This window comes from Amborella trichopoda, chromosome 9, assembly GCF_054954075.1.
Source record: "Amborella trichopoda isolate Santa Cruz 75 chromosome 9, AtrichopodaSantaCruz75HAP2 v2.0, whole genome shotgun sequence".
Taxonomy (NCBI): Eukaryota; Viridiplantae; Streptophyta; class Magnoliopsida; order Amborellales; family Amborellaceae; genus Amborella; species Amborella trichopoda.
In genome coordinates, this window is record NC_142344.1 from 5,782,262 (window position 1) to 5,807,889 (window position 25,628).

General features: G+C 34.3%; 1 protein-coding gene and 1 long non-coding RNA gene across 4 annotated transcripts; both read right to left on the reverse strand.

Moving 5' to 3' along the window:
* Positions 1–3,522: 3,522 nt before the first annotated feature.
* Positions 3,523–6,856, reverse strand: LOC18445491 (glucan endo-1,3-beta-D-glucosidase). The gene is made up of 3 exons (XM_020674275.2): positions 6,133–6,856; positions 3,792–4,407; positions 3,523–3,718 (listed from the first exon to the last, which is right to left on the reverse strand). The coding sequence occupies exons 1-3, from the start codon at positions 6,838–6,840 to the stop codon at positions 3,687–3,689; spliced, it is 1,356 nt and encodes a 451-aa protein (XP_020529934.1). The 5' UTR covers positions 6,841–6,856; the 3' UTR covers positions 3,523–3,686.
* Positions 6,857–7,866: 1,010 nt separating this feature from the next.
* On the reverse strand, positions 7,867–20,533 carry LOC148780329 (uncharacterized). Of its 3 annotated transcripts, none has more exons than XR_016041122.1 (2): positions 19,827–20,533; positions 7,867–8,160 (listed from the first exon to the last, which is right to left on the reverse strand). It is a non-coding gene; the product is annotated as an uncharacterized LOC148780329 (long non-coding RNA). The 3 variants fall into 3 exon arrangements; XR_016041121.1 differs by lacking the exon at positions 7,867–8,160 and adding an exon at positions 18,157–18,477; XR_016041120.1 differs by lacking the exon at positions 7,867–8,160 and adding an exon at positions 18,157–18,542.
* Positions 20,534–25,628: the final 5,095 nt, after the last annotated feature.

Below are 25,628 nucleotides of genomic sequence, written 5' to 3' on the forward strand. Positions count from 1 at the left end.
CATTTTCCGTAGGAGATTGCCATCCTTGGACGCCTTATGCTCTTTTGATATGTGGCATTCCAAGAGGTTTGAGACCCAGGGGCAATTTTGAAAAAAAAAATCGCATCTTAACCAACCTTTGTAATTTTGGACTATAAATGGATCATTTTGTATTTTCCCTACGTTTTAGGGGCTGTAAATAAATTGCCTTTATTATTTTTGTTTTGTTTGCAAAATGGTCAAGTCCATTTTTTTTTGAACCGTGCTCTTCTTGTCTCCAGATATGTCGTGATGATGGACTTCTTTCTTGACATTTGCAAAGGAACAACCTCCTCTCTTTATTTTTCTTTAGCTAGCGATATTTTAAGAAGGAACGCTAGGAGCAATTTCTGCATGTTTACTATCGCATAAATGGGAAACAAAATAACAAATAGTAAAATTTAGACAAATAAGAAATAAAAAAAGTCAAGGTTTTATTTCTTTTAGAAAAACTTTCATACGGGCAAGGTTTCCACACCTTCATTACAACATGCGTCACTTCTTTGCATGAATTGTGCCAAGCCCTCCCCCGGTTCTATTTCAACAATTCACTAAGTCACCTCCCTTGTTCGAAACTTCTTTTGATATGAATCCAAAGGGTTTCGATAAACCTATGTTGAGTATTTGATGAACGGGATCTATAATCATTATTATTTTGATACAACCAAAGATTAGAGGATGGATTTCTCAGCAGATGAAAGATCAGAAGATTGATTTCTCATAAGATTAGGGAGATGCATAATGATTCTCATAATCGCTTTTTCATTCATTTAACCCTCTATCTTCCTCTCACCGTCTATTGGGTACGCTATCGGGCACAATAGAATAGAAAGAAATACCATTTACAATTTGGCCAGCAATAGGAGACCCAATATAGTCAGAACAATTCTTATTTTGATTGAATCAAATTAACTTCTTTCGAAATGCTATTACTAAAGGTAACGAGATAGCATAATACAAGTAATTCCCGATTTCCAGCAGAAAAAAAAAAAAAAAAAGTATAAAAAAGAAAAGGGGTTTCCAAGATATTTTTTTATCATATATGATTGCCATTGTATTTTGGCTCGTTTTGATCTAGAAATTCGTTATAGCCAATTGAACTCAATTGTTTCTTTTTAAGAACTAAACAAATATGTGCCAGAGTAATATATGCCAAAAAAAAAAAATACCTTGCATATGTAATGGATCTTGAAGTACCATTTCTACATCTCCTAGACCAAATCCACCCACATTGGGATTACTCGCTAATGATTCATCAAGTTTGATAGATTCAACTTTGAAAATAAAAAGTTCTGGTCTTGAAGGTATAATATCAACTACTTGACACCCATCTGATGCATTAGCTACGTTCTTTCATATCTGCCCTTTTCTTTACGTATTATGCTACTTAGTATCCTTGATGTCAAGGCATCATAAACCATATTCTTACTCTTGGTAGCATTGGGCTAAATCTGACTCCTTCCTCTTTTCCCACCTACAATTCTACATATATAGGATATTTCTAAGAAGTGAACTTTCTCAGTAGTGAGATATTTTTCCATGAAAAAAAAGGTGACATTTGTATAAGGTTGGTGCCTTAAACAATCAAAATAATGTGCACTTCCAAATAATGCCAATGATGCTATTTCAATAAAAAAAAATCCTTGTAAAGGCCTGCATATTTATTTTCATTTCTAATTTTAAAATTTGAAGCTTTAAAAATTATATAGATCAAGCATGAACGAAAAAGTTTATTTAGAACCAAGGCTCTAAACTATCAAATTGGAGCTCACCTCAAAATTTCACTAGAAGAGGTTGTTTTGATGCCCAAATATCCCCAAATTGATCATCTGGACATCAAGATGCATGAACATTGAAAAAAATGGATTTCAAGTTTTTGGAATAGTGCATCTTGAAATGCATTTTTGGACCGTCAATTTACAAGATTTTATAGATATGCTTGATCTACACTATTTTTGAAGCTTTACAATTTATAATTAAAGATGAAAATATATTTTAAAGCTATCACAAAGATTTCCAGTATTGAAACCACATTTCTCGATACTATTTGAAGGTATTTTTACTTTGATTTTTTATAGCTTCGGCTCTATGTAAACGGCTAAAAATCTTGAAAACATATGGTCACATAACATAGAAGACGCACTATTTTCAGGACTTGAAATCCTTTTTCTATTTTTGCATCCATATATATCGAGGACTTGAAATCCTTTTTCTATTTTTGCATCCATATATATCGAGGTAGAGATGATCAATTGAAGGGTTTTTTGACATAAACATGACTTTTTTTTTTTGCAAATTTTTTGAGTATGCCCTACTTGTGTAGCATAAAGTTGACACCTTATTTAAACTTTTTTCAATAAAAAAAAGAGGATCATGATATTCAATTTTTGTAACTACAACCGTAATTTCCAACCAGAGTTTCAGGAAAAAATCATGATGTTGTTTTAAGTTGGACCAAGGGCGGGGTATGTCGATATCACGGCGATGGACAATGAAGTCACATATGACGCACACTGCCAGTTAAGTTTTCGTTGTAGTTCTTTGTATGTCAATGATACGGGAACAAGGGATTACGGGTGTAAATGGGTTAGGTCGGATCAAGTCTGGGTCCACCCTGAATTGACTAGGTTCTATTTGAATCCGGACCTGACCTAGACCTGGGGTCAAGTCCAGGTCAATGGACCCAGCCCAATCGAAGTCCCACTACAAAAATATAAATTTTATTGGAAAACTTTAAATGAGGTTGCAACTGTAGAATGTAAAATTGAGGTGCACCTGAAAAAATCCATCTAAAAAGATTTGGAAATATCTCTAATTGATTACCTCGACATTGAGATGAATGGAGGTGAAAAAAACATATTTCGAGTACCAAAATTAGTGCATATTGCAACACATTATCTGGACGGCCCATTTTAAGATTTTTCTGTGTTTATAAATCTACATGATTTGAACAATTTTTGAAGTTTAAAATTATATAACCAGAGATATAAATTCTCAAGCCACCCTAAGTATGTTTTACACCAAAATTATATGGTATGATAAAATTTCGAAGTGCGTCTTACTTTGATTATTCGATTATTTAAAGTTGCAACTTCATGAGCGCTACACCCAATTTTATATATGTATTTACAAAATATCGTGTCAGTTCACCCCGGCCCAGACCTAACCGGACCCAATAAGGTCCAGAATGGATCCAGAAGGGGATTTGACCCTATCCAGATTGAGTCTGGGTCAAATAGACGGGCCCCTAGGCGCTGAGTTGAATATCTGGTCAAATGGACTTGGACCCCACCTCACCAGGTTGCCACGCCTACATGGGACCTAGAACCATGCCATGTGATGGTTACAAACCAAGCACGATTAGAGATTTAAAGGACAAAGTTTGGCGCAAACCAAGGAGAACATTATAAAGTATGGAATGTCACTTATGACGAACACTTTGTGGAGAGTAATTTTGGGCCTAGAAAGCTTTGGAATGGGCCTTGAAGCTTGGAGCTGATGTGCTTTTCAGTGTATCTTAACGCATGAGTATATAAGATGAGAGAACAAAGTCTATTAAAGATGCTACTTGCAAGAACCTATAGTAGTAAGAGATTTACTATTGTAGTAATACAAGTATTTGGCAGACTGTAGACACAGATGATATCAGAGCGCTGCATCCAGTGATGCTACTGTTGAGGATACTGACAAACTCCATAACCTGAAAATCAAATAAACAAGCAGATGAGAACAAGTGAATAAATGAGAGGGAGAGAGAGAGACGGGGGACTCACTTGGATCAGTGAAAGTGACGAGCCCAATGCCCTTGAAATCGCAGTTCCAGTAATTCCTCCCATGCATCTGGTAATAAGTATTCATGGCATAAGAGGCGTGAGCATGAACCTTGTTCGGCTCATAACATGCACCACCTCCGTACAGCGCCCCGCAATCCACCCCGCCCTCCCCACAGCAAAACTCCAGCACTTCTTGCAAAGCAGCCTCGGCAGCATGGGGCTTGGCCACGCACCACACTGATGCTCCACTGCCCCTTCCAATCCGACTTCCAGACCCTGGTCGAGTTTTTTCTTGACTACAAAACTGACAACTCAAGTCGACCCCATAGGCTGCACTTCCATCAGATCTCATGAGCCCAAATTTCCTCTCTGTTGGTGGCCCTGTCTTCTTATCCTCATCAAATAATGCGAAGAGATAGGCCTCCAGGCCTCGCTCTGGCCTCATTGGAGTGCCCGCTCGGCTTCTCACTCGTGCTATAACCCCTTCATTGTAAGCACGGGCATTTTCCGGCGTCGCGCCTTTTCCACCTGCTGACGGCCACCCTGTCTCTGAGAGTGTTACTCCTATGGTGCCGTTGTGCCCCCAAGCTGCCATTGCAGCATACACTGCATCCACCTTCATTAAGAATATACATGAGCTGTGGGAGGGCATTCTTTGAAATACTTCAACTAGAATAATGATGAATTATTCAATTTGCAAAACAAGAAAAATATTCAATTTGAGTATCAATAGAATTATTAAAAAACTGAATTAAAAAAATATCATGGAGATCAAATTTTATGTGACTAAATTCTAGATCAGTCCAAATTGCAATTTGTCAAATGTGTTAAAGGATGATGAAAAAAAAAATAATAGTGGTGTAATGGGGAGTTAACTCCCTCTCTCTCTCTTTATAAGCTCAATGGGGAGGAGAGATCCCCTTACCTTATAAGCTCAGTGGGGAGGAGAGATCCCCTTACCCTGACGCTTATAGACAAGAAGCTTGGGTATAAACTGACCAGTGTATTGGACAATCTAATGAGTAATTATCTAGGTAATGGGTAGTTATTTAGGTAGTGGGCAGTTGTGTTGTAATCACATATATAGTTGGGTTCCTTGAATTGAAAGAGCATGAGGTTGAAATGTCAACGTGTGGAAAAAAACTTGAGTAAAATTGAGTTGTATTTATCTCTCCATGAGTAAGTGAGTACATGTCCTTTAAAAATTTCAACAAAATGGTGCATTAAAATGCAAACATGTTGTTAATTGAGCTGTATTTTTACCCTTTTTTTACTTTTTTTTTGGCAAGAAGAAATAGAAAAAGGGTAAAAGTACTCTTAGCCCCTTTTTTTTCTACTATTCAAATTCAAAATCATGCTGCTTTGGTGGGTATTTTGAAATTGAATAAAAAAATAAGAAGGCAAACTATTAAATAGTTAATATTTTAAATAAATTTAGACAAATTTCTCTATAAATATTAGAGAGTGCGTGACCTGCAAGGATGAAATAACAACAAAAAGCCTTAAGAACAATACTTAAAAAATAGAAATTATTTTCAATTTTTTTAAAGCAACAACCGCGAAGTTGATAAGAAGTCAGGATTGAAAAAGAGCGAAATTTACTGGCCGGTCCCATGTAAGACAGCATACTGTATGGAGGTCGTAGAGCTTTGTTATTCCCATGTTACCCTCATTTCGAAAGTCCTAACTTGCGAACCCACCCAAGAGCAAGAAAAGTTCAAGTATTTGGGCATTTTCAAAACAGAAAAAAAAATAAAATAAAAATAAAAACAAAATAATAATAAGAATAATAATAACGATTACGATCATAATTCATGTGTTTTGGCTATTATATAAACCGCCTACGGCACAAAAAAAGAAAATCTCAAGAAAGAAAAAAAAAAAAACAAAAATGCTAAGAAGTTTAAAAATTAAGTTTTTAAACCGTCCAAATTTCAGGTTTTTATGTTTTAGATAGTTCGAAAGTTGAATTTTTGAATTACCTTGATATATACTTCGGCTAAAGGAAAAGTCGGTCTTTAGAATCACTTTTTTAAAAAATATTTTGAACCGTTGGAAATTTAGACTAAAATAGGAATAGAAAACTCAAGAAACTAAAACCTCACCATAGTGTCTCAAAATATGAGTCATGCATAACAACGCATCTTTTTCTTAAAAAGAGTTTGAAAAAAAAAAAAGAAACAACGACTATATTGCTTTCAATTGCAGCAGAAAAGCCAACTGGAGTAAAGCAAGGGAGGCAGAGTCGGAACTAGAGCAAAAGCCCCAGAAGATGCGAATAGAGCACGGTCATTTACAAAGGTCGTAAAACGATAACATTACGCTTCCTACAAAGATATACCTGAGCATCGAGCATGTTCTTGTACTCATAACCAGCAGGATCCTTCACGCCTGTTGCATTACCAAACAGGACATACTCCAGCTCCACCTCTGGGTTATCCCTATAAGCAAAATATGGATAAGCATTCACCAAAAATGGAGCTCCCGTCTCCTCTAAGAACTCAAGTAGTGGTTTCATAACCCCTTCAAGCTTCTCATCAAAAGTCGAGGCCGAAGGGGGGAAGGAAGCTCCCAGAACAGCCATGCTATGAGCCGTCGACACCCTGATCCGGCGGCCAAGACCTGACATCTCGACCGCCGATTGAATGTTCCTCATGGCAGGAACGAGATCGTAATTCTGGCTGTCAGAGGCGAGAACCTCATTCCCGACTGATATGAGGGTGATCGGGGTAGCAGGGAGAAATGGGGCAACTTGGGAGGAAAACCAGTCAGCAGCAGCTGGAGGCCCTCCGGTGCTAAGGTTTTGGATAAGGGCATTTTCGACAGTCACGGCGACTGATATGCCTGTGTTTGCAAATGCTTGGAGGATTGTAGGATTGGTATCATAGATTTTAACCTTGTCGATGAGGGTGTGTTGGAGGACGGCCGCCGCGTGCTTCGGGGAGGGGAGGTTGGTCCCCATGGTGCCGTAGTTCATGCCGATGCCAGAGGCTCTTTGCAGAGTGAGAAAGAGGAGGAAGAAGGAAGCTGCAAGAGAAGGAGAAGCCATCTTTTCCTGCAACTGCAACTGCAAATGCAAATGCAAATGCAAATGCAAATGCTATTATAGATTTGATTTCTAGTGTTAGTGCCAGTTTTAGGGGTGTTTGCAAGGGGAGTTTTGAACTTTTCTATATTCTCCTTTTTCGCTTTAACACCCTTTCATTTCAATGTGAAAAAGTTTCCCTTTGTTAATTTTCTTTGCTGTGTCATATCAAACTTTTTATTTTCGTCCGAATGTGGACCTACAAAGAGATAATTCTTTGAAATAGGGGTAATTTTGTATCCTTCAAAATATTCATTTACCCATCTCCTTTGCGTGAATTGCGGCAGGCCTGTCCATGCTGAAAAACTGTACAGGTTCCCCATATGCATGGGAAAGAAGATTTCTTACCACGATAGAATTACAAATATACCCATCTCTAGACAAATACATAAAGTCATGAAGTACTCCAAATCGGGATTTAAAACTTGGAATGGGTCCGGATCAGCCTTGTGTTAAGTGATTTGGATAAACAATTCCAATCCCATTCATCTTAATCTCAGGGATAAAAAAGATATTCAAAAAAATTATAAAATAAAAAATATATTAAAACTTTAAGTATGGCGGGACTTGCCCGATTCTCTATCAGTTTTGAGTTTTTTTATTAAATTGCTCCATTCTTCGATAAAATTGGGCGGTTCTTGCCCAGTCAGACTGATTCTCTTTGTTATGTGAAGACCGAACCAATCCAGATCAATAAAGATAAGCATATTTTAAGACTATAATCCAAATGAAGGTATGATGTTTGATAGAGCAAAATGACGGACTGAGATTCGTGTGGCCGACCCCAAATAGTTAGAAAAAATATCTGCTGATGAAGATAATGATAGTCCAAATACACCCATTGATGATTATTTTCAGCTTATCTTATTGCCAATTGCCCACATCAGTAGTTAGGGAATGGCAATTATTGAATAAAAAACATTGTCTATCCTACTAGGACTCTTCCACTAGACCAAGTTGGAAGGCTTGGGATTCCGAGCCGTTTTCTAATATTTTTCAATTTTTTTTTATTAATTATAGTTTGGAAGGATACAAACTTGCCTGAATAGGGCAAATGGTACTAAGAAGCAACCCATTCTAAGTTTAAGCCCGATTTGAATAAAACTTAGAAATGTAGCTTTACTTGATGTCAACCAGCAACCACTCAAGTCCAACCCCAATTTCAATTCCTGAAACGCCCCACGTAAAATGTCACAGTGCATCTGGATCGCCCGATCCTCATTTACAGTGCAATACTTCAATTCAAATACGGCGTGGATGATTGCATGGACCATCCATTCAAACCTGCATGGCCCATCATTCCTCAATTGTCTCAAAGATAGTAAAAAGAGGCAGACTCCTTTTACCTGTTCGAAAACATCTTTTGTTGAACAAGGCGCAAACATCATTATTAGGACACATGTGGTTCGAGTTTGAAAAGGGAGGGATAGATTTAATATTTTCACACTTACTAAATTTGAAAATATTTCCCTCCTAATGTTTGTGCAAATGAAAATTGGGAGTACTGGGGCTAATGCTCCTAAGTGGTGCTTGTTCCACGCCAAATTTGAAATGGAAATGTATAAAATAAGACTAATTACTCTTGGCACATGGTCACAATTACAATTGATCGTTAGATGTAAAATCAGACGGTCAGGAGTATATGAGTGATTTGGCAAACAATTCATACTAAAAATTTTCAGACTGTGTTATACACCAATCATAGTTGGATTTCAAATCTGGTGGCTAAGAGTGATTAAGACCTCTTTATACTAAAAATAAATGGTCTTTTAGTATATAAACTTTTGAATTGATTAGCATTGATTGAAATGACTTTATGATAAACCACGGTATAAATATAAAAAAAAATTTACTTTACCCCTACACCAACAAGATCACTTACAATGTCCAATTATAATCGAACCACTCTTGAAATAAATAAAAAAATTGGTTCTCAATTGCTACATCTTCAAATACAATTATTTATTCAAGAAACAAAACTAGATTTTATTGTTTTATGGGAAGAGAAGTAAATATTTAAAAAGGCAAAATTGTCGGAGAATCTCTCAACCAAGCTTAGTACACCCCACGCCGAGTCTCCTCCTTCCGATGGTGCTCGGGATCTATGATCGGTATGTTGATTTCTTTACTATGGCAAAAATCCACTCAATGGCTTAATCTTGATCAAGCCTCTTAGCTTAATCTTGATCAAGTCTCTTAGCTTAATCTTGATCAAGCCTCTTAGCTTGATTTTAGAGACACTCAATGGCTTAATCTTGATCAAGCATCTTAGCTTAATCTTAATCAAGCCTCTTAACTTGATTTTAGAGAGATAAGAGATGAATATGAAGAGAGAGGGAGAGATATACTAGGGTTCCACCTCTTTGCCACCCATAAAGAACAGAAGTGATGTATGCCATCAAAACATGGTGCAACTTGAAGAGAGATAAAAATTGGGGCGTGCCTCCCTTTGGTAATCTAAAGCCCTTTCCCTTTAGTAATCCAAAGTCCTTTTCAGATATAGCTAAATTTTGGGGTAAAGAGAGAGAATTCTTAAAGAGAAAGAAGATAATACGTATCAGGAAAACCTCATTTTATAGATTTTTTATACCATAGATTTTGTCTCAATTCGTAAGGTCGAATCTCAACCGTCAATCTAAAGAGACTTGTGGGGTGAGAGATTTGAGCTATCCATCTCTTTGATCTATCATCAAGATTTAAAGAGATGAGCTGGAACATTATCTTCCCTTTCCTAAATATATTCCCATCAAATAATGAAAACTTATATTTTAATATATCGAATGAGCTAAAACCTTATCCTCCCTTTCTTAAATCTATTCCCATAAGGAAAAGTTATATTTTAATATATCAAATCCTTAATTATTAGATCAACCAATCTTGATTCAAAGATTTAGTAAATATCTCAAATATTTAACCTTATCACATAAGTTGGCTATACCTAAAAAGATAAGCCAACCAAGAGGATAAACAATATTCTTAATGTTATGTGAATGGGTGGGCGTGCCCCCTTTTGGTAGCCACATGTGGCCCCACCTAATCCACATCTTTTTAAATTTTGGGCCCCATGTTTTATGGAGGTCCATATATTTTTAGAAAATATTTTATTTCATTTTTGGAATTTTTAAATCTTATATTTATTTAAAACATTGAAAAATTAATTTATCTTAATTTATAGATCCAAATGACAAAAATAAAATATCATAAGATTCACAAAAATTCAAATAAACAATCTAAAAATCACATAACATAAAATTAATTAATTTTGATGGGATTCGTATCCGTTAGATCTAGGAAATTATCAATATATTGGAACTCCACCTTCAACCGCGAATCACGATTTGTCTCGCTTTCTCAAACTAACCCAGCAGTTCCCATGACTCACAGTCTACTGCAGGGGTTCATGATTAAACCGCCAAAATCAGCCAATAGATTAGAGGACGCAATCCCAGTTTATGGATTTCAAGTTCCCCCTAGAGACAAAAATTATGGTCCTCCAGACCATGATGCAACCATGACTCTATAGTGCATAGGGATAATTTCTCGCACATGTACACGCTTCACCTTCATTGGTGAATCTCAAAACAACTATTATATACATGTCGTATGATGATATAACGATGAGATTTTAGCACTGTCTCTAAAGGCTATTCATCATACGTCAGGGCCACACAGTCCCTTGACTCTCATCTGGGCATTCTCCGACCTCATCAAGGGATAACCCACTAAACCCTTCTCGGTAGATCCCTATGCCCAAGTATCTTGGGTTTTTCCAAACCTCAGCTGGCCTAGCTCGTCGAGCCTAGTCCGAGTATCAGCAAATAACAATATCCTAGTATGGTTCACAAAAGAACTACACTCCCATTAAGTTTATGTTCTACTATATAAAATGCTCATACAAGCTCTCATAAGGCTTTTAAAGGCCACATAAACCCAACCTTGATAACATAAAATCATGTTGGGTTCGTCTATTGGCCACATAGTTAACCTCTATTTGCAACAGTAAGTTTGAAAATACTCTAGATCGAGTTCATTGGGTGGGTGGACAATTTAGGTACTGCCTTTTGGTGGTCAGGATAAACTAGAAAAAAGCATTTAACTGCTTTGGTTGACAATTTGTCCTGTTCATATGCAATCAACAGAACTAAACATGTATAACTAAATATACGAAAAATAGAATAGTCTGAGGGTTGAGTGAGCAATCATTCAAAAGGAGAATTCACATCATCTGAATTCTTGAGATAGCTTGCATCTGTATATCTGATACCCAAACAGGTAAAAAAAACGTGGGACTGTAGCAGCTCCCACTCAATTATTGCACATACAATATATACATTCTCAACATTCTTATATCTATGTCATGAGATAGCATTGCAAGTCTCATGCAATAAGTAATTCAATGGCCATTGGTTTCACAATATGTAAAATCTTTATAAATCATAAAGGTTCAACTACACTAGTCATCTTGGTAGTAAATCTATACAAACCAAGTTATCTATTCAATATAACATGTGTCAAAGAAGCCTAGTAAGATAGCCTTTCTACAATATTCCATATGGTTCAAGGTCTTAGGTAATTGAGGATTCTAAATAACTATAAACATGAGTCAAGACATATGGATATTTAAAAACCTATGCATGACAGTTTTTCTCTCAATTTTATAAATACCTTGAAGGCATAATGGTTTTCTCCATTTTAAAAAAAGTAGACTTGGTATATATATCTCAAGCAATGGTTAGATAATAGTATGAATGGTTTAAAATGATTTTCTTAAAAAAAGACTCAGGTTTTTTCTAAAAACAACCAATTTAATATTAAAATATATGTTTAGTCTTCAAAAATTATTTTACTGCATTCACTTACCAAGTCATGTTTACAGCTACAAAAACAAGCCGTAAAGTTCATATTACAATTATATCTAAAACAAAAAATGACTAAATAATTGTTATCAAAATCTTGACAAAAATTTCTTTTTGGCAAATATAGAGACTTTATGAAGAGATCATCATCACATGCAACACATCATATTACTAGACATTATCGGGAAGATGGTCACTAAGACCGAGTTCCATCAGAACATTCCACTCGTACTTACATATTTAAATAAGTCATACCCATCTCTCGTGTTTCATATTTAGGACTCAAAGCCATTGATCAAATCACATCTCCATATGTATCACTACCTTAAGTAGTTCATACTCTTAGTACAAGAAGGCACCACAACACATGGTATTCATAAACAGGCTCTTTCAAATTTGTTAGCGTATATCACTCAATGTTCATACACTCCATACATATTCACAAAACCATTAGCCAAAATATAACCAAAGTATATAAAATTTTTTTACTGAATCCTCTTTCCCTATATGACATTTCCATGTAATGTGAGATAAATGTCATACCTCAAAACCATGTAGCGTGGTACCTGGGCTTTCTTGATTCATTGCTTTTACTTGTTTGATAAACTTTTGTGATCTTGGAAAAGCACACAACTGATGGAGAATATATTGGTCATCGGTTTCACATGTCACGGAGTGTGCATCTCTTCAGCAGTTGGATTCTTCTTTATATAGCACTGTGAAGAAAAACGTCTTCTTCATCCCATCATTTAAAATATCACAAATTTGATTTTTTCACTGATCTTTAGCTTTTCTTTGCTACCTTCAAGCCTCTCTATGTATCATTTCATTTCGAATAAACAAAGATGCTATTATAGGTATTGTGTTTCTTCTTCTTTTTGTTGTTCCCATATCGAATACTCTTCATATAGTGTGTCGTACCTTGTCAGCTCTGTATTACCTCTCTCTGAAGTTTTATTATAATAAACCATATGCATGACACACTATAAAACCTCGCATAAATGAGCCCTAAAAAGGTCTTCATTACTGAGAATCCAAAGATGTGCATTAACATGTCACATCTTTTAATTTACTGCAGAATAGAACATGAGCATTCCATGATAAAAATATGATATCTCTCAACTCATAAAGAGTTTCTCTCCAAATCCTTTTGAGTACTGAAAGAGACTCAAAAATATAAAATAGTGCTAAGTTCCATCCCTAAATCACACCATTTAGTAAGTCTACCTTTTAGTGACTTTTTACATCACAATGTAATTTTCTCAATAGAAAATCATGTTGAGCGTCTCTCAATAAAAAAAATGTTTCTCTCAAACCTCAAAGAATTTCTTCCTGAAATCTCGTGTTGAAAACTAGACTAAAAAACAAATAATATCTTCCTTCAGATAAATAAATAAGGTGACATACACATCACAAAATAACTCATATTGTAGAATTTCATGATGAACATTGTCTAGTAAACTTGTATTTTATCTTTATCCTTATGGCGTTTTACTTTCAAACTAATTTTGTATCAAAGTAGACGCATCATGGTAGTACATGTATTTTTACATGCCTCATATCACTCTGTTAAGTAGGTTTGATAATTATAGCTATTTAAGTTTCGATGAAGAGAACACCATAATTATAAAAAATTCATGATGACATCTCTTTAATCCAAAATTTTTATTCCTCTCTTCAAACAGATATTTTTCTCTCAAATAAATTTTATTAAAAATTAGACTCAGAAAGGAATTTTAAAAACTTAGTATGAGCCATAAAATCTTATGTTAAGAATAGAAATAAAATTATGACTTCCAAGTCATGGAAATAGTTTTCGTTGCATAAAACAGTATATGCGCATCCTTCAATAAATTAATCATATCTTTCAAACCACAAGGAATTTTTTAATCGAATTTTTTTTTTTTAAAGTAGACTCAATTTTATGAGTCACATTCCAATTTCAGCTAAAAATAAAATTATATGATTGGTGAGAAAAATCACGGAACTCATTAGACAGTTCTTAGATTTTACAGGGTCAGAACTGACACCCTTCAATCATGAGTCCATAACTCTCAATTCCCTTAGGAACTCCCACTGAAATTTTGTAGGTAGATCCTACTCTCAAAGACACATAAAATCACTTGATATACAACAGAGAAATACATCATTATCGTCTTCATATAACTACTCCAAAATAGCACAGATTACCAATTCTTTAAAGTGTATGTCTCGGTGTTTTGAATATATTTCAATAATTATTAACCGGGGTGTACTACTTGACCGTAAAGATTAGTAGCTTTCTTACATCTCGTTCTCAAGCTTGATCTCGCCTTAATAAAGGGAAAAGACATCTAATGGCTTCAACTATCAACCTTGCTTTGCTACCAATGAAAAGACTTAATGATAACGCACGGTGTAGATATAAAAAAAAATTTACTTTACCCCTACACCGACAAGATTACTTACAATGTCCAATTATAATCGAACCACTCTTAAAATAAATAAAATAAAAATGAAATCGGTTCTCAAGTGCTACATCTTCAAATACAATTATTTATTCAAGAAATAAAACTAAACTTTATTGTTTTATGGGAAGAGAAGTAAATATTTAAAAAGGTAAAATTGTTGGAGATTACTTCAATCGGACTTGGTATACCCCACACCGAATCTCCTCCTTCCGATAGTGCTCGAGATCTATGATCGATATATTGATTTCCCTACTATGGCAAAAATCCACTCAATGGCTTAATCTTGATCAAGCATCTTAGCTTGATTTTAGAGAGATGAGAGAAGAATATGAAGAGAGAGGGAGAGATTTACTAGGGTTCCACCTTTTTGCCACCCATAAAGAACAGAAGTGATGCGTGTCACCAAAACATGGTGCAACTTGGAGAGAGATAAAAATTGAGGCGTACCTCCTTTTAGTAATCCAAAGCCCTTTCTAAAGAGAGCTAAATTTTGAGGTAGGGAGAGAGAATTCTTAACGAGAGAGAAGATAATATGCATCTCATTTTATGAGGGGGACATCTTTTTATAGATTTTCAATGCCATAGATTTTGCTTCAATTCGTAGGGTCAAATCTCAACCGTCGATCTAAGAAGACTTGTGGGGTGAGAGATTTGAGTCATCTATCTCTTTGATCCACCATCAAGATTCAAATAGATGAGCCTTTATTCGTAGGATCAAATCTCAACTGTCGATCTAAGAAGATTTGTGAGGTGAGAGATTTGAGTCATCCATCTCTTTGACGCACCATCAAGATTCAAATAGACGAAGTAGATTCTTATCCTCTATTTCCTAAATCTATTGTCATCAAATAAGAAAAACTTATATTTTAATATATCAAATCTTTAATTATTAGATCAACCAATCTTGATTCAAAGATTTAATAAATATCTCAAATATTCAACCTTATCACATAAGTTGGTATACCTAAAAAGATAAGCCAACAAATAGGATAAATATTATGTGAATGTTACGTGAATGGGTGGGGCATGCTTCCCTTTTGGTGGCCACGTGTGAGCCCACCTAATCCACATCTTTTTAAATTTTAGGTCTTATATTTTATGGAGATCCCATATATTTTTAGAAAATATTTTATTTTACTTTTAGAATTTTTAAATCTTATATTTTATTTAAAACATTGAAAAATTATTTCTTTTAATTTATAAATCCAAATGACAAAAATAAAATATCATAAGATTCACAAAAATTCAAATAAACATTCTAAAAATCACATAACGTAAAATTAATTAATTTTGATGGGAATAAGATCCGTTAGATCTAGGAAATTATCAACATATGGGAGCACTCCACCTTCCACTGCGAATCACAATCTGTTGAGCTTTCTCAAACTGACCCAGTAGTTCCCATGACCCACAGTCCACTGCAAGGGTTTATGATTGGAAAGTCAACCAATAGACTAGGGGATGCAATTCCAGTTTATGAATTTCAAGTTCTCCCTAAAGACAAAAATCATGGTTCTCCAGACCATGATGCAACCATAACTCTATGGTGCATAGGGGTAATTTCTCGTACATGGACACGCTTCACCCTCATTGGTGAATCTTAAAATGGTTATCTATGTATATGCCGTGTGATGATATAATGATAAGGTTTTAGCTATGTCTCTAAAAGTTATTCATCACACACAAGGGCCACACAGTTCATTGGCTCTCATCTGAGTATACTCCGACATCATCAAGGGATAACTCATTAAACCCTTATCGATAGATCCTTATGCCTAAGTAGTTTGGATTGTTCCAAACCTCGGCTAGCCTAGCTCGTCGAGCCTTGTCAGAGTATCAACAAATAATATGTGCCTAATATGGACCACAAAAAGACCACACTCCCACTGAGTTTATGCTCCACTATATAAAATGTTCATACAAGCTCTCATAAGTCCTTTAAAGGCCACATAAACCCAACATTGATAACATAAAGTCATGTCGGGTTCGTCTATTGGCCACATAGTTCACCTCTATTTACAGCAGTGAGTTTGAAAATGCTCTAGATTGAGTTCATTGGGTGGGTGGACAATTTAGGTCCTGCCTTTTGGTGGTCAGGATAAACTAAAAAAAAGCATTTAACTGCTTTGGTTGACAATTTGTCCCGTTCATATGCAATCAACCGAACCAATAGATTAACAGAGTTGAGCAATGGACAAAAACTTGAGACCTTTGTTAGAAAGAGAAATGCAATCGAGCTGGTTAAAAGAACAAAAAGGGGCTTGAAAAAGCCAATACTGCTCGTTTTCGATGACGCAAATTTGAAATTGATTAAGCAAGTTGATCAAAGGACTGCTTGAAATCAATAACAAATATGATCGAGCAATAGCATACTCGAGAAAATAGAAATAGTGTAATAATGATCTAGGGCTTTATACCATGTGGAAGGAGAAATTTTTTTCTATATTCAACTTGTGGGGAAAATCCCATATATGCATAGGTGGTTACATAATACGACTTGTATGACATACAAAAAAAAAACGGAAAAAATTCCTAATACATGCACACGCACAGTTTGGAGCTGCACCTTACTTTGACTTTTTATTGTTGGCACCATGTACAAACCGCACCCCTAAATAACGATAGAAACTCCCAATTAAAAAATTTAAAAACGTCAGAAAATTATAAATCATAAAACTATCGGAGGAAAATGAAATTCTCTCTACCACTTAATTAGGAACTGTAGAAAAAGAAAGAAAATAGACTACAATATCTACACCAATAATCTCAACCATCCTAGTCATTGCGTTGGGAATGGACAACAGATGTCCGTGGAATGTTCCATGAGCCTATGGTGCTCTTTTGTTGGAAACTTGTTTATTGAGGCACGTGTGGGATGCATGTTGTGTGAAGCTATGAATTTTATGGTGTAACCTAATATGTATCTTATGTTGGTCACAAGTCTACTTGCTCTTTGTTTACATCCCGATCCATGTCAATCTCTATGTAAGATCTGCTCAAATTTTTGTAAAATTGAGTTAATTTTGAAAAAGCTAAAAGAAGTGGGATCAATTGAATTATGGGTTCAAAAAAATCTCCGATCTACGCCAATTTTTGGGTAAAATCTGCTCGAATCTTAACATAAACACTTTGGTCCTAATCGATTGGTATATTATCGTACCTCTGACTGGGAATATTTGAGGGGGTAAAGGCTTCCCTCTAGACTAGAGGTATGGAGCTAGAGCCCCTAATTGAGAAATTTGGGGTTATTATAAGGTTATTTGCGGAATATGTATATATCTTCTCCAAGATTGTGTTGAAGTTTGATATACTATGTAAGTTCTTTATATGTTTTTAGCTTGGAAAGTTAAAAAGATCCCTTCTGGAAGAGCTGCATTGTATCATTACGGAGTTGTGACAATGAAATCATTGATTATCTTTGGTCATGGATATAATAACATTAGTAATTAACCATATAAAATTTGATATTTTTTTTCTTTTAACCACATAAACCTTTATGTTCTTTTATGCTTTTCTCTGATTGTTAAGTTTGCTTATGTTTGATTTGTTGTTGCAGTTCGTTATTGTTTTCCTATGATTTCTCATGTTTTGATTTGAAACTGTTTGATGGGGTATTGGTTTTCCAAAACAACATTTTTTGGCCCTAGAAATAAGGAACAGTTTTAAGATTATTAATAATAACCAAAACGGGTAGGGGCTCCTCATCCCCACTTATTATTTCGAAAAAAAAAAAAACAAAGGGTTGTTCATGAATCAACAGGTGCTGGAGCTCGTTGACTCACCAACATCCATCTTTAAGATGGGCATTGTAAGAACCCACCAGCCTAAAATAAATAGAGATGGTGTAGAAATATCCTTAAAAGAACCACATTTTAAATGTTGAAATTTTTATTTATTTATTTCATATCCATTATTATAATAGCCTAGATCATGAGTCCTTAAAATTTTGGATTAAAATCCATCTTTAAGATAGATTTGAGAGGGGAACCGCATATGTATAATATGAGTTGGCTGACTCATAGAGACCCATCATAGAAATAAAATCGGCTACCATTCACAATGGCAATAAAAGCCCCATTATTCCACTTGATAATGATCATTGCATAATTGCCTATAAGAGCAACTAAAGCTAACCTTTCGACATGAATGCTGGTGACATCTAAACAAGCCCAAGAACAAAGTGACCCTAAATTACCCGAAAGCATAAGAAAGGGAACATATTGTATGGACGGGCCACCCTTTTCTACAACTTTGATGGAGGCCTTAAGAGCCATTGATTTGTTGGACAGATTCTCCTGGTTCAGTTATGACAGCAAGTTACCCATTTGTGCAAGGGTGTGGTTTGCATAAGGCCTAGGCCCTAAACAATAAAAATAAGGTGCACCTTCAAATACTACTGAAATATGTTGTTTCAGTATAAAAAATATTCAAGATGGCCTAAAAATGTATTTTCATCTCTAATTATAAAATTTAAAATTCAAAAATAATGAAGATTGAGCAGATCTATGAACACTTAAAAATCTTGAAAATTGACAGTCTAGATAATACATTACAAGATGTACTTTTTCTAATACTTGAAATTAATTTTTTCTCATGTTCATACATCTTGAATCTAGATGATCCAATTGAGGGTTTTCCAACATCAAAACGGTATTTTTGAGGTGTGCCTCGCCCTTATATAAACTGTTTCCTTTGTGAAATGAGCATATTTATAATTTTATTAGTCCAAAGTCTTTTTTCTTTTCATATTTTTTTTTGGAGTTGATAGCATAGTAAATTCAGTTGTATTTGCAAGAATTCGGGTCCTAAAAATACTTCTAAGATTATTTCCGACCATAATCTAGAAAGCCTGGTATATAAGTAGCTATTCCTAATATTAGCGGCCCAATTGGTCCAAAACAAAAACTCACTTTTGTCAGAAATTGGCAAAAACCAATCTTTTGACTAATTTTAGGTAATTAGACTCTTTTTTTTTTTTTTTACCGATTGGGAGGAGAAACAATGTTGGATAATTTTTTTTATAATATATGTTATATTTTTATATTTTTAAAATGTGTTCTGACTAGTGTTATTAGGATCACATCAGCTATCAAATCGGTGAGAGAATTGGTCTACTCAAAATCGGTATGGTCCAACCAATTAGACCGTATGGTTAAAAAAAAAACGAAAAATGTGTATAGATTAAAAAATAAACGGTATTAAAACAATTTTGCGAACTTCATTTAGCTGGTCATATTGTTTAAAATATGTTGGTGACCTGTTTTTTTATCAAACTTGACTTTTATTTTGAACGAAATTAGTTAAGGTTCTAATTAACCGTTCAAGTAATTAAATCACAATTAAACCCATATTAATCAATTTAACTAGTATTAAGACCCATCTTAAACATATGAAACCCTTAAATCATACTTGTCAACATTGTTAGATTCTCTTTGGATACTTTTTTGGTTTGATGAGAAAACTCAAGCAATTCGGTGCTTCGACCAATTCGGGAGGAAAACTTCATATTTTTTTAAAAAATTTAATATAATAAATAAAATATTTATATATATAAATATGTAAAAATGGTAAAAATTTAAAATAAAAAATAAACATACTTTATATAAATATTACTTTGTTTAAGTCGAAGCAGCCTTAAACATACCTTGAAAAACAACAACACCAAGCTTCGCTTCGTTTTTGATCTAGCCTTAAAATTCGAAGGCCTCAGCCTCTTCACTTCATTTCGATCTCGGCCTAAAATCTGAAAGCTGTGGCCTCTTCACTTCATTTCGATCTAGGCCTAAAATCAAAAGGCCTCCGCCACTTCATTTCATTTCGATGTACGGTTAAAATCTGAAGGTTTCGACCTCTTCAGCAGAAACCGAGCAAATTTGACAACTCTTGGTCCCGGAGCCCGTCTGATCCTCGTCAATTGTCGCATTAGCTTTTCCCCTTGAGAACAACCCAAGAAACCTAGGAAGGTGCGTGCCCCTCATTCCACTAAACCAAAGAGTCAAAGAGGCCTTTACAAAAGTAGGATAGAATGAGCACGAGGAAGATGTCACAGCGTACCTTTGCATTGCTCATCAAACGCCGCCACTATTGAATCATATTAGTGAAAAAGACCTAAATCTCTCTTTCTAAAATGAGGGAAAGGTTTCACCAACCATCCACCCGTTTAATTTTGATCAAGGGAGTCATTCATCGTTTGATATTAGATCTGATGTATCAATATAATGACACTTATAAAAAATATTGAAAATAAATTTTGGATAAAATATAATGACCAAAATACCTTTTGAAACTTTCAAAAGCATTTTGGCTATTTTATTTATTAAAAATATCTGTTTTATATTTTTCCGCTGGTGCAAGTTTAATAGAGGATTGGATGTATAAAATTTGATGTCAAAATAGTTTATAGAAAAAAAATGAAAAATAAAATAGTTGAGAGACGTGACATTGTGATGTGAACAATCTTAGCCCTCCATTCAGAATGGACGGTTGGATAAAGGGAAGTATATAAGTTTTATGTTGTAGATGAAACATAGAAAGCTTGCCCTTCAAATAATCTTTTGGTTCCTTAAATACCTCATAACTCACCAAATTTAACAAAAAATAAATAAAAACCTCATCTTTAACCCCCTCTTTATTTTTTCTATTATTTAAATTACAAAATTCTTTTTTTTAAATCACTATGTTATAACAATTCTCATCTTTTTCTTCATTCATCACTCATGGGCATCTTCGTCCCTCTCTCTAGCAACCTTCCCTGAACACTTTCTCTCTCTTTCTCATATCTTGTAAGGGGCACAACTAAGTTGAAAGAAACATCACAAACTCGGAATTTTTATGATGAGGTTATTAGAAAATAAATAAAAAGTAAATTGTGCAGTTTGGATAATGAAGGTCCTTTTTTCATTTGGGAGCATGGGATTATCTTGGATACTAGTTTTAGAGGGGGGAGGGTGTATACGTCTTTTCCCCTTATTATTAATCTTTAGATGGTTTGCATACACTCATTGTTCTAATATAGCAATTTCAATCTAGATTATTGCTGATTTGAATGGGAATCATCAGGGACTCAATCGATTTCAGGATGGTAGGGATATCGGTCCAGTTTTTCCCCTAAAACCCACCCATATCTTTTTTTTTTCTTCCTTTTTAGCACTTATCTGATGTTCTTTTCAGTTCTTTCATAATTCCCACCCCACAAATCCTTATTTTAAATTTTATTTTTAATTTTTTTAATCAGCAATTCGGATCGATCAAGACTCAATCTAGATCACCGATCTAACAATCTGATACAAATCTATCCGTAAACGATCCGCTTCACTTATCCGGGCTCTGGAACACTGCTTATTTCTAACGCATACGTTCCCTGAGGTCTTGCATTTTTCTAGTGGCGTCAGAAGGATTTTATACCCTAGGCCCTAATGATTCCTCACTCCCTAACAACTAACCAAGGTGTTGGGTTTTTAATTCTTTTCTAGATAAACATTATCTTATGATTTTAACCACCCTTAGACCTCCAATGCTAACCCTCTACATGCACCGTTGAGTACAGAATCCTGTTAGTTATTTTAATAATTTATTTTTATATTTTGATTAACTTTCAAAAATATCTATTAAAATGCAAATCAATTTGAGTTGCAATAGTAGAAAAAAGTAAAATGCTTAATGGGTGTGGTTTCCATAAGGTTGCAACCTTAAACAATCCAATTAAACCGCACCTTCAAATTTTATCATAACATATAATTTTGATATAAAATATTCTTAAGGTTATCTCAAAATCTATTTTCATATCTAATTATAAAATTTTAAACTTTAAAAATACTTAAAATCAAATAGATCTATAAACATATGAAAATTTTGAAAATGGACAGTCTAGATAATGTATTCTAAGATACATTACTTCTGAGATTCAAAATCCTTTGTTCTTTCATGATCATTCTTCTTGATATCGAGATACTCAAATAGATGATTTTTCAACATTAAACAACATTTTTCGATGGATTTTTTAGGTGCATCCGTAGTTCTACATTTTACAGTTGCAACCTTATATAAACTTTTCCCATGCTTAATAGTTGAAAAGTGTTTTGCATTAAATTCTTCTAGATATAGAGTTAAGACATCATTTCCTCAACAGTAGCAAGCATAGTTTTGGGCCTCTCTCACTCAAAGAAGCACTTTTTTCTTCTCTTTTTCTTTTTCTTTTTCTTTCTTTTTGCTGAGTCAGTGGCTCTCTTTTTTTTTGTCTTTCTTTTTGCTAAGTCAAGGTCAAAATTGAGCCTAGGATACAGTGTTGCAGAGGGTAAGTTCATTGGGGATTTGGGTCCCTAGGACACAGTAAGTCATTGAGGATTTGGGTCACTACGCTTTTGGTAATAATAGAGTCGTTACACTTGATAGAAATTGAACCTAAGACGTAACGGATTGCAGAGGGTAAGTTAGGGGGATTTGAGCTCCTACCTTTTGGTGAGATTGGAGTATGAGATTTCATTATGGGACTGGACGGTACCACCACCAAGACCCAACCCATTCTCAAAAATTGTCAATGGGGAAGTAATTAGAAAACCTTGCGGCATTGGTAGAGGGCACAATTAATGATTTTTTAAATGCAGATTTACCTTGTTGCGTGAAGCATATACTGTATGTCGACTGGTGTACCAAAAATCCGGACTTGTGGTGAAATGTGAATCACATTTTCAACAAGTCTTGGTTTTCTCCTAAGTATTTTAAATGCATGATTTTCAAAATAATTAATAAAAGACTCAAGTGCTCTTAAAATTGATCTTCCAAAGCCCTCTCCTAGAACTTGTCACGCATACTGTAATATTTTAGCCTTCATCTAGTTTAGTTTGCGGAATGAGTTCAACCTGTTAAAATCGACAAAGTCTTAATCAGCATTATCATATTAGTAACTCAACTATTGAGGGATTTGATCCAGTTAAAACTGGTCTAATCAAAAGTAGAACTGGATAGACTAAATTTAAAAAAATATTAAAATAACAATAATAATTATATTACAAAAAAGTTGATCAATTGTGTTTAATAAGTCTAATCAGTCAAAACAAGCCCGTCTGACCAATCAAAACTGATCAAACAATTATTTTGACATATTTTCAACTCTATTTTTACTCTGGACTAGACCACCTAAGGCATCGCTTAGCAATCCGACCTATTGGACCATCCTGTCTGGTCTAATCGTCTATGATTGCGGATTAACCAATATCCTACATATTAGAGGATTAACCAATATCCTACATATTAGAAAATTGTCTACTGCTAGTAATATCAAAACCACAAATAGGAGGACACATGGATCGAACGTCTTTGTGCAATGGTTGGGACGCAATGGCTTTAGCAATATGATGCCAGGCTCAAATACCATATTATCACTAAAAAAGAAAAAAGAAAATAAAGGATAGCATTACATCTCACACGGCTTACTTCTGAAAGCAAGATGTGCACCACAGCTGTATCAAGCACAGCCTCCAACCTCACTAAGAAGCATCACATTTGAGTGGTTTGAATGTGTTCAAGAAAAGGAAAATAAAAAAGGGAAAATTTCGTATAGAACTCTAATTCCCTATCTTATTTTATATAGACTCTCTTTTTATTTATCTTTCATGTGGCATAAAAAAATCTCTAAAGATTTCACCATACCCCTTCATCTCTTATCTCCCTCATTTATTCACTTTTGACCGTAAAAATTCGTCTCAACAAACTTGTTTATATCATTTCAATCTAAAAAAATGTTTCAAAAAAAGTTTCAAAAACTTTTTTAACCTAAAATGTTTCAAAAAACGTTTCAAAAACTTTTTTAACCTAAAATGTTTTTTAACCTACCCTATTATATCTTTTAACTCAAAAATGTTTCAAAAATATTTTTTTATTATATTTTTTGTCTTTTCAGCCCCTCAATGCCATATTAAGGGCTTCCTATCTCCTCTCACATTGGGTGGAAATGGTATAAAAAAGTTTGTTAGGGTTAATTTTTATGATCAAAAGTGAATAAATGAAGAAGATAAGAGATGAGGGGGTACGGTGAAATCTTTAAAAAAAATTTTATGCCGCTTGAAAGAAAAATAGAAAGAGGGTCTACCATGAAATAAGACGAGGAATTAAGGTTATGTACGAAATTTTCCCAAGAAAAAAAGAAAGACCTCCAAAAGAACCGCTCCAGTCGTAATCATGGCTTAGAACCAGTATTCACAAAATCGAACCGGAAAGGTTAACCGAACATGAGGCCGGAAGCAATTTGATCGGCCTAACTGGTAAACCGGCCTAACCTGTAAACCGGCCAATTCAACCGCTCTAACCAGGCAAGACCCGTACGATCAAAAAAGTCTTAAAAAAATAAAAAAGATAAAAAAAAATTTCTATTAAAATATGAAAAGTATATAAAGAATGTGATTAAAACATAACACACTCAAATGAAGTTGGAAATTAATGAAAAAAAATGGATTTTAACGAATCAATTTGTGCCTAGGGGTATTTTTAAAAAAATTTGAGAAAAATGGGAAAATATAAAAGTATCATTAACCAAAAAAAATTTAATCTTTACTATAGTGTAACGAAATTAAAATAGTGTTAAAAAAATTGACTTGACCAACTCTCTTTTTTAAAAGAAAATGAAGAAAACATTAAGGCCCTTCTTTTTGTTAACTAAGTAGTAAATAGTGTATTGGTTATTGGGTTGAGTAATTGAGGACTTGTTTCAAGTTTGATTCCGATGGGGAGTAATTTTTTGAATCAACGAATAACTTGAAAGAAAAAACGCAAAAACGCTTAAAAGAAAATAGTGTACTGGTTATTGAGTTGAATAATGGAGGACTTGTTTCAAGTTCTGATCTAACCGGGCGGTTACCGGTTAGATCGGCCGATTTTTGCGAACACTGCTTAGAACTACACTCAGAAATGGCACACTTGATTATGAATCCATATGTCCAGTATAAAGTTGGTTCCTTGCTTCTATGTTGATTGCACAGGCAACGTGTGTGTGTGTATATATATATATATATATATATATATATATATATATATATATATATATATATATATATATAAAAGATCATTTATCTTTTGTACATGGAGATCACAATCATTCTTGTCTTTTAAATTTCAAAATGGATAAGACTGTCATTGAATAGATACAAAATTCCAAAAAAAAAATTATTGGACTTCGTTACTCACCTCAAGCTATCTAATTTTACATTTAATGAATAGGAATGGACTTCGTTACTCACCTCAAACTATCTGATTTGACATCTAATGAGTGGGAATGATTGTGACATCTATATATATATATATATATATATATATATATATATATATATATATATATATATATAAGTTTATATTGAGCCGAGGCTCTAAACAATCAAATTCGAGCCTACCTCAAAAATTTCACTAAATGAGGTTATTTTGATGCCCAAATATCCTCGAATTGATCATCTCGACA

Excerpts from the sequence above, each read along its gene's own strand:
- LOC18445491 (XM_020674275.2), bottom strand. The coding sequence starts at position 6,840 with ATGGCTTCTCCTTCTCTTGCAGCTTCCTTCTTCCTCCTCTTTCTCACT. Across the intron at positions 4,408-6,132 it reads AGAACATGCTCGATGCTCAG|GTGGATGCAGTGTATGCTGC; the intron begins GTATATCTTTGT and ends TTCTTAATGAAG. Across the intron at positions 3,719-3,791 it reads CGTCACTTTCACTGATCCAA|GTTATGGAGTTTGTCAGTAT; the intron begins GTGAGTCCCCCG and ends TTTGATTTTCAG.